At 41.2% G+C, this 13,158-nt stretch overlaps 1 protein-coding gene across 2 annotated transcripts in view; it reads left to right on the top strand.

The window, feature by feature from the left end:
* Window positions 1–125: 125 nt before the first annotated feature.
* Window positions 126–13,158, top strand: part of clcn6 (chloride channel 6) — a 64,593-nt gene continuing 51,560 nt past the window's right edge. For both annotated transcript variants that reach the window (XM_072244983.1, XM_072244984.1), the window contains exons 1-4: window positions 126–210; window positions 3,366–3,425; window positions 8,645–8,710; window positions 11,462–11,527. In XM_072244983.1, coding sequence (XP_072101084.1) covers window positions 127–210; window positions 3,366–3,425; window positions 8,645–8,710; window positions 11,462–11,527 — 276 coding nt within the window. In that variant the 5' untranslated portion in view covers window position 126. The remainder of the gene's footprint in view (window positions 211–3,365; window positions 3,426–8,644; window positions 8,711–11,461; window positions 11,528–13,158) is intronic.

Raw genomic sequence — 13,158 nt, 5'->3', positions numbered from 1 at the left:
TCCACCCGCCCCGCGAGAGTGACTGGCAGATCGGAGTCACGTGACCGAGCCCGGCCCGGGGGGGGCGGGCCTGCCCGTCACGTGGTGGGGAGGCGGGTGGGCGGGTCACATGGGGTGGTGGTGGCGATGGCGAGCGGTCGAGGTCTGCGGCGGGGCTGCTGCTGCTGCTGTTGCTGCGGGGAGCGGGAGGGCCGCAGTCCGGAGGAGCTGGTGAGTGGCGGATCGGGTCGTGCTACTGCTTCGATCCATCGGCCCCCGACACTTTAAAGCGATCTTGCCGTGAGTGTAAATAATAACTCCGAGGTGGCTAACACCTGCCCTCCCCCCACCCCACCCCCGGCTTTGCATTCAGCCGAGCATCTTCCAGCCACATCAGTGCCTCGGCTTCCCCCATCCAAACACCGGGCACTCTTCCCTCCTCCTTGTGATTGCTCTGGGGTGTATTATTGCAAAGTCCAAAAAATGAATCACTGCATCGTTTTTAATGTGACAGGTTGTGACTGGTGGATTATTGCACGCGTCTGGGGCTTTACGTAGGTAATGGAATGACTGGGCGAAAGAAGCGGCAGCTGAAGTACAAACAATGTAGGGAAGTATCAAAATATTCACAATGGTAGGGGGAAAGGAAAAGAAGAACATCTATAGAAAGGTGACATGTAGGTATTGAAGGGGATTTTTGAAAGTTTTCCCTCACGAAGTTAACATTGCAGGTATTGTGCTAATTGGGGCAAATAGTATTTTTCTTTATTGTAAAAGTATTGCTGTATAAAGATTAAGGAAATTTTTCTATAATTATGTCAGGGTTAAGTGAAACTGCATATGGAACTCTGTGCGTAGTTTGGCCTCCTTGCACACAAATGCAAGGATGTGGAATTATGATTTTTTTTGTTGTGTGGAATTATGATTTTTTTGTTGCTTCTATCCATGAGGGAAAATGAATAGAATGTTCCCTGGGGTTCTGGGGGTAAAGGTGATCTCACTGATATTGCATTCTTAGGGATACAGTATGTGGAAAGGCAGTTTTCTGTAGTTAGGGAGTCTAGATCTAAGGATTGCAACATGTTCAGCATTTTAGGACTGAGTTAGAACTTAGCCTTGGAATTTGCTTTTATGGAGGACTGTGGTGGTTCAGATGAGAAATATGTTTAAATCAGATCAGTAAACTTTTGGGCATTGAAGGATATGTTGTAGAGTCATGGAATATACGGAGAGAAGCAAATAATTTGGCCTTTTATGTCCATGCCAATTGATACAGAGTTGGTTGGGCAAATCCCACTTTCCAGCTCTCAGGATCTGGCTCAAGAAGTTTTCATCTTCAATTTATTTTTGTCTGTCAAGGATAGAGCTCCAGATCCAGGTTACTTTGGGAACAGAAAGTTCTCATCACCGTCAGTATTATATTTTACTAACATCTTGAATCTGTTCCCTTGAGTGGAGTTGAAGTTCTGTTCCAAAAGACTTGGGGGGCAGATCAGGCTTAAGGTGCATTCTCCTTATTTCTTAGGCTTTATCCACAAAGTTTTCATTGAAACAGATGAAACAGGTCAGCCTTAACTTCTAAGCCTTAATGGTTCCATCATTTCTGGGCTTGCTGATGGGGTGGATTTGTTACAGAAAATTAGTGGACTGGTGCAATATTTTCCAAAACTTGACATGAGGCGTAGTGTTGTAGGGTTTTCATTTGTGGATGTTGGCAAACAGTGGAGGGGTATCCGGCTTCTGGGGTATCAGGGTAATGGTGTTGAGAGGGCAATGGCATCAGCTTTGGAAGATGATGAGATTTGGGTTCATTATCATTGCTACCATCAGGGAGGAGGGTCAGGAGCCTCAACATTCGATGATTCAGGAACAGCTTCTTCCCCTCTGCCTTCCAATTTCTAAATGGACTTTGAAACCACGAACACTAAGTCATTACTTATTTAATTTAAAAAAATTTTACACTACCTATTTAATTTAAATCTTTAAAAATATACATATACAGACAGACAAACGCATACGTACTTTAATTCACATTTTTTTCTATTATTATTTATTGCATCGTACTGCTGCTGCAGAGACAACAAATTTCACAACATATGCTGGTGATTTTAAACCTGAATCTGATTCTTTCTTGTATGTTGTGAAATCTGTTGTTTTACAGCAGCAATACAATGTAATGACATAAAATTATCACAAATTGCAAAAATAAATACAATGTGCAAAAATGGAACAATGAAATAGTCTCCTTGGACCATTAAGATATCTGATGGCAGAGAGGAAGAAACTGTTTCTAAATTGAGTGTGGGTCTTCAGACTCCTGTACCTCTTCCTTGATGGTAGTAGTGGGAAAATAGCATGATCCAGATGGTGTAGAGATTAATGGTGGATGCTTCCTTCTTGAAAATATCCTCGGTGGTGGGGAGGGTAGTGCCATGGGATGGAACTGGCTGAATCTACAATCCTCTATAGGTGCTTGCAATTCTGTGCATTGGAGGCTTCCATACCAGGCTATGATGCAGCCAAGCAGAATACTCTCCACCGTACTTCTGTGGAAATTTGCAGGAGTGTTTGGTGACATGCCAAATCGCCTCAAACTCCTAATGAAGTAGAGCCAGTTACTTATTTATGATTGCTTCAATGTCTTGGGCCCGCAATAGTTCTCCAAGATGTCTACACCCAGGACCTTGAAGTTGCTCACCCTTTCCACTGCTGACACTTCAGTGAAGATTGCTGTGTTCTCCTGACTTCCCCTACCTGGGGCCCACAACCAATTCATTGGTCTTGCTGACATTCAGTGTGAGATTGTTATTTCAATACCACTCAACCAAATGAACCACCTCACTCCTCATCACTGCCTGAGATTTTACCGTCAACAACAGTTGTGGTCAACAGTAATGGGTATTGTAAGGGTTGGTAAGTTGTAAAAGACTAATGGTAAGATTGTTGTCTTCTGCTCAGTGCCCTGAAAGTTCAATAGATCTTGTGAAAATATGAGATTCTTGAGTAGCTGATCTTGTCTGAAGCTGTAATGTAGAAGGAATAATGACATCTTGCATTATAGTTGAGTGTACTGGGAGGAGGAATGAGCTGGTTAGCCTTGAGTTTGTTTAGTTTGATCATTGCAAATGTCCACTTCAACCCCATTTTCCCTTCTTTTCTATGACTGTCTTGGTATCTTTACCGAAAACTTGTATCTGGAAAATGTCACGGTGATGTCTTTGGATGGAGTTAATGTGATAGATCGTTGAACTGGCTGTTATTTTTCTGTTAAGCCTTGTTTTTCTGTAACTGTTCATGTTAAAGTTGGTACCTACAGCTTTTGAATTTTTGATTATTTCACATCTTACTGGGCTGGAATTAATGCAATATTCTATTTTCCCTGACAGACTATTCTCGGAGAGACGCATGAGGAAGAGGATGAAATTTTGCCACGCAAAGATTATGAGGTATACAATAGCCTGATGTAGACTATTGTGCATTCAAATTTTATTTGTTCCTGTTTATTGCATATAATATCCAGAAAGGGGAATGGAATAGATAATTTGTGCAATGTCCTACTTTTTATTCCTCATTTTCTTACAATCTTTCTTTGAGTTCTATCCATCTGCTGGGACTCAAGCACAGTAACTGCAGGTATATTTCTTCCGTGCTGAAGAATTCTCTTTCTGACATTTTTCAATTGTATAGGCCATGTGTCTGGTTAAATTATTTAATTGCTCAGCTAATATTCCTTCCAAATTCTGGGTGTTTTTTTCATACAGCAGAGGATTGAGAGGAGTAGCTTTCAAGCAGAGTAGGTTATGCCCCTTGTTAAATATATTGTTAGTTATTTTGCCCTGGTTGTATGGGGTGTCAGGGAGGGGTAGCACCTCTGGTGGGGGAACATGTCACATCCTTTTCAAGGCGGTTAGTCCACCTTTGGTCCCTACCTGGTGCTCAACTCTCACCTGTGGCTCCTCGTAGCTGCTTGCATAGGACAGCGACCACATCCCGGGCAACGGCTTCGACAAGCCGGCTAAACCAGGTGAGGGTAACAAATGGGTCTCAAACCCTCGGTGAGATAAGGAGTTGTCTATCCCAGCATGTGCAGACAGACTCCGGCGGATTGAGCTGACGAGACCAATGAAAGGGCCAACGGTCAAGAAGGCAGTCTGTGCAAGCGTTGTGGCATGTGTAGAACACGACAAGACACAGAAGACGTCCTGGTCATCCACTGCGCCTAGTCCCATCTCCAGCCGTCTCGACTCGTGTCTTGCCACTGGATCCAGATGGGAATTGGGAAGAGAGAGTGAGGCTGACGCTGCGCAACTCTCCCTCATTTAAATCCAAATCAAACGCTAGTCTTGACACCATCATAGATTGCCTGCTGGTGGCGCAGTGACATCAACGCCGGACTCCGGAACGAAGATTCCTAAGTTCAAATCCAGTCGGGCGGCTCCCATGCAGGCTTTCCATCTGTGCCAGGCTGAGTGTCGAGCTAGCAACTGGACTTCGTAAAGAAAGTACTAATGGTGTCGAGGTCTTCATCGATGACGATGGACGAACCTTATTCTGCGCTACCTTGTGAATCTCTTGGATAAAATATCTGTCCCTTACATTGAAAAAGTACAGTGTATGACCGATATTGCAGAGGGTCAGTGTAACAAACTTTGTTATAGCTGAATATTTCCCTTTTGATGCCACGTGAGCAACTCAGTGGCAGTGATTTCAAAGAGTGCAATAGGGAGCCAGAATAAACTGTTATTTGTAAACCATGCTGCAGTGTAAAAAGTAATATTCCAGCCTGATGCAGTCACTATTGATTCAATCAAATCCAGGCCCAGGTTCTTTAATTTTCCCTATTAGGCTGGAACTCGACACTTAGATCCCATTAGTCTTGAGTGGGGCAGCAGGTAGAAAGAATTGGAATTGGTTTATTATTGTCAGATGTACTAAGATGCAGTGAAAAGCTTGTCTTGCATACTAGATTGGGCCCAGGTCTCCTTCAGATGGAGAGAAACAAAGAGCTGGTCCCTCCAGGCAATGGGCTGTGTTTATATGCACCATCTGGTGATTGATGCCCACCAATCAATTCTGGATCAAGGGGCTTGCCTGCGTTGTTTGCCCCTGACCTTTTCAATGGTTTGTCGCTAAGCTCCCTCATTGACAGGCGGTGGTACACTGACAGATGTATACAACAATTTAAATCTGAATTTGTATGGAACCAGTCAATTGCAATTTGAGCTCAGAGATTTCTTTATATTTATCTAAGCCTGTAGTTAGGTCGTATCAGACTTGGGTCCGGTAACCAGGCCCTACCACAAAGGAATCTGGAAAAAAATAGATGTGGTGGTTCACTAATTTAACACTAAGGAGTGAGCTACAGATTAGATTTGAATCAAGGGAATTGGGAGGTTACTGCACAGAATAACCGATGCTCTGGAGTGAGTTTCTGGCTGGAATCTAGTCAAGTTTTGGGTGGTTTATTTACAGAATAACTGGTCAATCAGTTGGCACTTGTGGTTCAGGCTATCGATAAAATTGTAAATAATTTGAACCCCAAGGTTAAATTATAACTTTTAATTGAGTTGCTAGTTTCTGAACATATTATTGTTACATGTGGATATTTTCATTTTAATTTTGCTGATTCTTGGTGCTAACCGTGGATTCTGTCTGATCCATAACGACCACAAAGTGTGTACCAGAAATACTGGGGAATTGGGGTCTAAAGAAAGTGGAGAACTTCAAAGTATTAATTATTAGTTTAAAAAGAAGTACAGAAACCAAATGCTGATAAATCTCCTTTCATGGGATTTTGAAATAGTCTTCATTCAAAGGAGGAAGAGTAGGTAGAGAACTGCATACCAACTAGCCTGACATTATTGACACAAGAGCTACTGCAGATACTGGAAATCTAGAGCGGTATACCCAACATGCTGGAGGAGCTCATCGGGTCAGGCAGCATCTGTGGATGGGAACAAGCAGTCGATGTTTTGGGCCAAGACCCTTCAATAGGCCTTACATCAGTTGTCAGGAAAATCCATTTTTTAAGGTAGCAGTGAAGGTACTTCAAAAACTAATCATTGAGTATATCCAACGTGCATTTTTGGATTGAAACTGATATGTATTAAGGATGTAAGTAAAAGGGTAGGTAACTCCAGAGGTTTCACTTCACCCTTTTTGAATATTTCTAGTAGCTTTCAATATAGCGCTACAGGAAACATTTTTTTCAGGAAAATGTTGATGATGTATGCATGGAGGCTTTGAGGAAAGAGAAGCAGAATAAATGGTGTAAAGACAGTAAGGTAGAAGGGCTGAAATGTGTGTACCTCAATGCAAGAAGCATCAGGAACAAAGGTGATGAACTGAGAGCTTGGATACATACATGGAATTATGATGTAGTGGCCATTACAGAGACTTGGCTAGCACCAGGGCAGGGATGGATTCTCAATATTCCTGGATTTCAGTGCTTTAAAAGGGATAGAGAGGGCGGAAAAAGGGGAGGAGGGGTGGCATTGCTGGTCAGGGATACTATTACAGCTACAGAAAAGGTGGGTAATGTAGCAGGATCCTCTTTTGAGTCAATATGGGTGGAAGTCAGGAACAGGAAGGGAGCAGTTACTCTATTGGGGGTATTCTATAGGCCCCCTGGTAGCAGCAGAGATACAGAGGAGCAGATTGGGAGGCAGATTTTGGAAAGGTGAAAAAATAACAGGGTTGTTATCATGGGTGACTTTAACTTCCCTAATATTGATTGGCACCTGATTAGTTCCAAGGGTTTAGATGGGGCAGAGTTTGTTAAGTGTGTCCCAGGACGGATTCCTGTCACAGTATGTGGACAGGCCGACCAGGGGAATGCCATACTAGATCTAGTACTAGGTTACGAACCGGGTCAGGTCACAGATCTGTCAGTGGGTGAGCATCTGGGGGACAGTGACCACCGCTCTCTGGCCTTTAACATTATCATGGAAAAGGATAGAATCGGAGAAGACAGGAAAACTTTTATTTGGGAAAGGCAAATTATGAGGCCATATGGCTAGAACTTGCGGGTGTGAATTGGGATGATGTTTTTGCAGGGAAATGTACTATGGACTTGTGGTCGATGTTTAGAGATCTCTTGCGGGATGTTAGGGATAAATTTGTCCCGGTGAGGAAGATAAAGAATGGTAGGGTGAAGGAACCATGGGTGACAAGTGAGGTGGAAAATCTAGTCAGGTGGAAGAAGGCAGCATACGTGAGGTTTAGGAAGCAAGGATCAGATGGATCTATTGAGGAATATAGGGAAGCAAGAAAGGAGCTTAAGAAGGGGCTGAGAAGAGCAAGAAGGGGGCATGAGAAGGCCTTGGCGAGTAGGGTAAAGGAAAAGTTTGGCAGAGTTTGGCAGAGGGATCTGGGGGTACATGTCCACAGATCCCTGAAAGTTGCCTCACAGGTGGATAGGGTAGTTAAGAAAGCTTATGTGGTGTTAGCTTTCATAAGTCGAGGGATAGAGTTTAGGAGTCGCGATGTAATGATGCAGCTCTATAAAACTCTGGTTAGGCCACACTTGGAGTACTGTGTCCAGTTCTGGTCACCTCACTATAGGAAGGATGTGGAAGCATTGGAAAGGGTACAGAGGAGATTTGCCAGGATGCTGCCTGGTTTAGAAAGTATGCATTATGATCAGAGGTTAAGAGAGCTAGGGGTTTACTCTTTGGAGAGAAGGAGGGTGAGAGGAGACATGATAGAGGTGTACAAGATAATAAGAGGAATAGACAGAGTGGATAGCCAGCGCCTCTTCCCCAGGGCACCACTGCTCAATACAAGAGGACATGGCTTTAAGGTAAGGGGTGGGAAGTTCAAGGGGGATATTAGAGGAAGGTTTTTTACTCAGAGAGTGGTTGGTGCGTGGAATGCACTGCCTGAGTCAGTGGTGGAGGCAGATACACTAGTGAAGATTAAGAGACTACTAGACAGGTATATGGAGGAATTTAAGATGGGGGCTTATATGGGAGGCAGGGTTTGAGGGTCGGCACAACATTGTGGGCTGAAGGGCCTGTACTGTGCGTACTATTCTATGATCTATGAAAATTAAAGTCAGAAATGAGAGGAGGAATAAATAGGTGGATAATCCCATTGAAACAGAAATCAGGGTTCAGAAAGAAGCTATATTCTTTTGCAAGAGAAAGATGGGAGCATAAAATCTGGAGAAGTTTAGGAGTTGAGAAATTTCTTTACTATTCTAGAGGGTTACGGTTACTTGAACTTTGAATATATTTTGGGTTCCCATTGCTAGAATTTTGGATGCTTAATGGAATAAAATGATATGGGAATGAAGTCGGAAAATACACAAAATAGAGTTGGGTTGTTGCTTAACCATTACAGCGTCTACCCCACTGTTATAAGACCTTTGAATGGTTCCATAAGATGATAGCATAAGCTCTTGACCTCACACTCTACATCATTATGATCCTGCACTTTATTATTTCCTTGCAGTGTACTCTTTATGCACTGTAACACTTTATTCTGCATTATATTTTTCTTTTATTTCATGCACTGTATAATGATTTGATTTGATCTACATGGACAGTTTGAAAGATGAGCTTTTCACTGTATCTTGGTACATGTGACAATATTAAATGAATTCTAATTCCAAGTATTGAATTGTGAAGCCACTTTTTCTCATACCGTTATGTTCTTTTGGCAGAGTTTGGATTATGACAAGTGCATTAATGAACCATACCTGGAGGTGCTGGAAACACTGGACAACAAGGTATGCAGAGCTACTACTGTTAAACCTGGGCGTGGTTATGTTATCAGGAAGCAAGTGTGGTTGGAAAGTAAATGCCGGCCTTGCTAGTGACAGCCATGTCCTAGAAAAATAATAAAAAGATTGACCGTCTGAATAGAAGAAGTTTCTATTCTAGTTGGGGACTTTTAGAGTTTATAGAAGGGCAATATTGACAAAATATAGGTTGAAATAAATTGAAAGATCACAAGATGTTCATTAGATGAGCAATATTTTTGATTTTTACATGCTTTATATTTAAGTTTGCTGACGACGCCAATGTCATTGGCCAAATCACAGATGGTGAGGAATCAGCATATAGGAGGGAGATTGAAAGTCTGGCTGAGTGGTGCCACAACAACAACCTCTCACTCCATGTCAACCAGACCGAGGAGCTGATAATTGACTTCAGGAGGAGGAATGCATGACCCAGTCCTCATTGGAGGATCAGAGATGGAGAGGATCACAGCTTTAAAGTCCACAGGCTTATCATTTCAGAGGAGCTGTCCTGGGCACAGCACATGATCGCAATTACAAAGACAGCACGGCAGTGCCCTGCTTCCTTAAAAGTTTGTGAAGATTCGGCATGACATCTAAAACTTTGGCAAACTTCTATCGATGTGTGGTGGAGAGTTTGACTGGTTGAATCACAGCCTGGTATGGAAATACCAATGCCTTTGAATGGAAAATCCTACAAAAAGTAGTGGATACAGCTCAGTTCATCACGGGTAAAGCCCTCCCCAATATTCACACATCTACATGGATTGCTGTCACAGGAATGCAACATCCATCATCAAGGACACCCACCACCTAGACCGTCTTGCTGATGCCATCAGGAAGAAGGCAGGGAAACCTCAGGATGGATACTGTCAGTTCAGGAACAGTTATTACCCTTCAACTATCAGGCTGTTGAACCAGAGGGGATAGCTTCACTCAACTTCACTTACCCCTTCACTAAACTGTTCCCACAACCTATGGACTCACTTTCAAAGACTCTTCTTTGCAAGTTCTTGATATTTATTGCATATTTAATTATTTATTATTATTATTTTTCTCTTTTGTCTGTTGTCCTTTGCACCTTGGTTGTTTGTCTGTCCTGTTGGATGTGGTCTTCCGTTAATTCTTTTACAGTTCTTGAATTTACTCTGTATACCCGCAAGAAAATGAATCTGTGTTGTATATGGTGACGTATATGTGCTTTGATGATAAATTTACTTTAGAACTTAATTGAATTTTTTTTGCTTAACAGAATTTTTTTTCTGATCTCTGTGTAAACTTTGTGTACTTAGACTTACTGTTCATTAGCTGAACTTTGAAAATTTTCTTAGCTGTTGAAAATCTTATGAGTGTCTTGACTGGTATAAAAGTTCTTCCAGCTGTTCAGATGACATCGCAGGATGTCGATGGTAATAGCATTGAATGTCAAGGGTATGATGAAGATGCTCTTGTGATGGTTATTGCCCGTTGAGCCCTCATGATTTTCTGATTGGATTTAATCATTTAAGTCTCCATTCTATCCAGAAATTTGAGCACAGAATCTACGAGCTGATACTCTGGTATCAAGGGAATATTTGAGGTAGAAATACTTGAAAGAGATGTTAAGAAATATTCCTTGCACCTGATATGAATAGCTCATCTCGCCTTGATATCTTAAAGAAGAATAGAAAAGTTATCCTGGTTTGGTTAATAAAACCCTTCAATAAACGCCACTAAGAATGATTTGCTTACTATCATAGTGAAATCTTTCTGTGAGGTTATTGTTTACAGTTTTTCTTGCACGACACTGGCTGAAACACCTAAGGCAACCTGATGTTATGAATAATGCATTATAAATTGATATTTGCATTTACTGCACCTGCAATTGTCTGGATTGAATTTTTCTCTTTCAAAAATCACTCCTACAAAACATTGATTAGTTCTATTTTTTTCCTCAATAACACTATTTCCTGCAATCTAACATAAATGTTAGGAAAAACCTTAAAATAGCATATTTCATATTTAATTAACTTAATTTGAATAAAGTTAATAAACAATTAGTTTTCTCTTTAGAATAATCTAATGTTGGTTGTTTGATTCCTTCTGATAAAATTTTATTGGGAGGCTCTCCCTCCCGTAGTGACTTGAATTTTGATGCTCTTTCTCCCTGTGCCTGTGAGTTGCATTTGGAGTCTGCAGTTTGACATGAATGTAAGGCACATTATTTCTCAGGGTACTCCCAATCAGCTGTGCTAATGAAATATTTATATCCTAGAAACAGGATCCCTCATTGATTGGTGGAGCAAGGTTAATTATGTCATTGCTGATACATAACACAGCTCATTTGCTTTTTCTGATTCTTTTATCTTTTATGTTTTATCTTAAGAAAACCTACTGATTGACTCTCAATCACCCACCCTCAAATACAAAGGACAGTGGCTTATTGAGGGAAGGGGATCACTGAATTTCATTATTCTTAACAGTGAAGAAGTACTCGCTTTAAATAAATATTGTAAATAAACTGAAGTTTTAAAAAAAGTTGAAAACACTGAAAAAGACAATTAGCACCAGTGGTGAGCGAATAGATATCAATTCAAATTTAGAGCCTTTGGGGCACATCTAAATTGTTTCATTTTTCATGTTGCTGATTCTTCAGAGATCAATTATTCTACACCTATTTTCTATTGTTAAATCAAGTTTGTTCTGATCTCTCTGTGTTTCTTTGATTTATCTGATCTGTGTGTGTTCTCTTTTGAACAGAGAGTCAGGAGATACGAGGCAGTTAAATGGATCTTGATGTTTTTTATCGGAGTCTGCACTGGTTTGGTGAGTGACTTCTTGATCAAAGTGTTGGTGTGTGTTTAATATAATGAAAGAAAACCTGTCAGTGATGCCTTCAGGGGTTGTGCCTGAGATTTAAATGCTGCTGATGAATAGGGTATCAAAGGGCAAAGGTCTGAGTACTGGGCTGTTAACTTTCAGTAAGAATCACGTTAATTAGCCTTACTACTGTGTCACAATTTTTAAACTTTGAGCTGTGGTAGCCGTAGTTGGTCTTGGATATTTCATCTGCCTGTTTGGAATTAGTTTTATTCCTCCCCAGAGGGTGCAGAATTTCATAATGTTTTGTTTATTGTTCTTAGAAATTTTTGGTTAATTGTCTACAATGTATATTGTTGTCCTTGTTTTCAAATCTTACTCCTCTGTCTCTGCAACCTTCTCTAGCAGTGTGGTGACTCCTTCAAAGTATTTGCTACTTTTTGTAGGCTTTTCTGTTCTAGGGCATTGGTGTTCCCATACCGGAGTGTGATACAGCCAGTCAGTATACTCTTCACCGTGCATCTATAGAAGTTTGTTGAAATTTTAGATGACATGTCGAATCTGCACAAACACCTAAGAAAGTAGAGGCGCTGCCATGCCTTTGTATTGCCACTTATGTGCTGGACCAAGGACGGATCCATGTTCTCATATATTCTCACTCACTGAACTTGTCCAAAACACCTTAGAGCCTCTTCTTTTTCATACTTGTAATTCCACCTAATTCGGTATCGTCACCAAGTGTGGAAGCATTTGGTCCCTTCACCAAAAATTAATATTGATGTTAATTAGTGGAGCCTCAATAACTAATCCCATTAACAGCCTTGCTGAACTGTTTATTCTAATAACCAATTTTCGATCCACGTTGGTATATTTATCTCTGCCCCATATGCCCATGCATTAAAACCATATTGACCATCCTATCAAAAGCCATCCAGAAATCCAAGTACATCAGATCTGCTGATTATTGTTTTCAACTCCCCAGCCCCCCCACATCTATCTATTACATTCTCAGAGAACTGCAACTGATTTGTCAAACATCATTTTTATTTCATTAGTCCTTGCTGACTCTCCTGTTATTCTTTTCAAGGTGTACTGTATTTTATTCTTTGCCATAGATTCCAGCATTATTCCTGCTATCATCAGTAAATGATCCAGAAAGCTACTTTTCTAACTTTTACTTGCACCGTCCCCAATAACACTGGTAAACGTCCCTGTAAGAATGTTGGTCCCAATCCTGCTGATGTGTCACGACTTCTGGCTATTCACCCAACCTGCCAGGATACTGTGCAGCTGCTCTGTGACAACTTGATCCTGTCCTCAGGGAAATAACGTCACTTAAAATTTTGTCTATGGTCATAAAAATGCATATTTGGCCTCCTGTTAAATCCTCTGTCATTATTGCAGTTCCACTCTTTCTGTCCTCTGTAGCATGGTTCAACATTGCCGACTTTGGCTGCCGTCCCCTGACTAATCATTACCTGAAGATTTTACTGATGGCCACTGTCCTGTCTAAGTTGCCCAGGTGTGCGGCTGCGCAGTAACTGAAATGCTTCCATGCATGTAGCCTTTGTTGTCGCACAGTTCAAATTTTCTTTTATATAATAATAACATAATTTTGAAGTTATTAATATAATTAT

The sequence above is a fragment of the Mobula birostris genome, chromosome 27, assembly GCF_030028105.1.
Source record: "Mobula birostris isolate sMobBir1 chromosome 27, sMobBir1.hap1, whole genome shotgun sequence".
Classification (NCBI taxonomy): Eukaryota; Metazoa; Chordata; class Chondrichthyes; order Myliobatiformes; family Myliobatidae; genus Mobula; species Mobula birostris.
The sequence above is the reverse complement of the archived record's forward strand: the minus strand, read 5'-3'. Positions and strand labels throughout refer to the sequence as shown.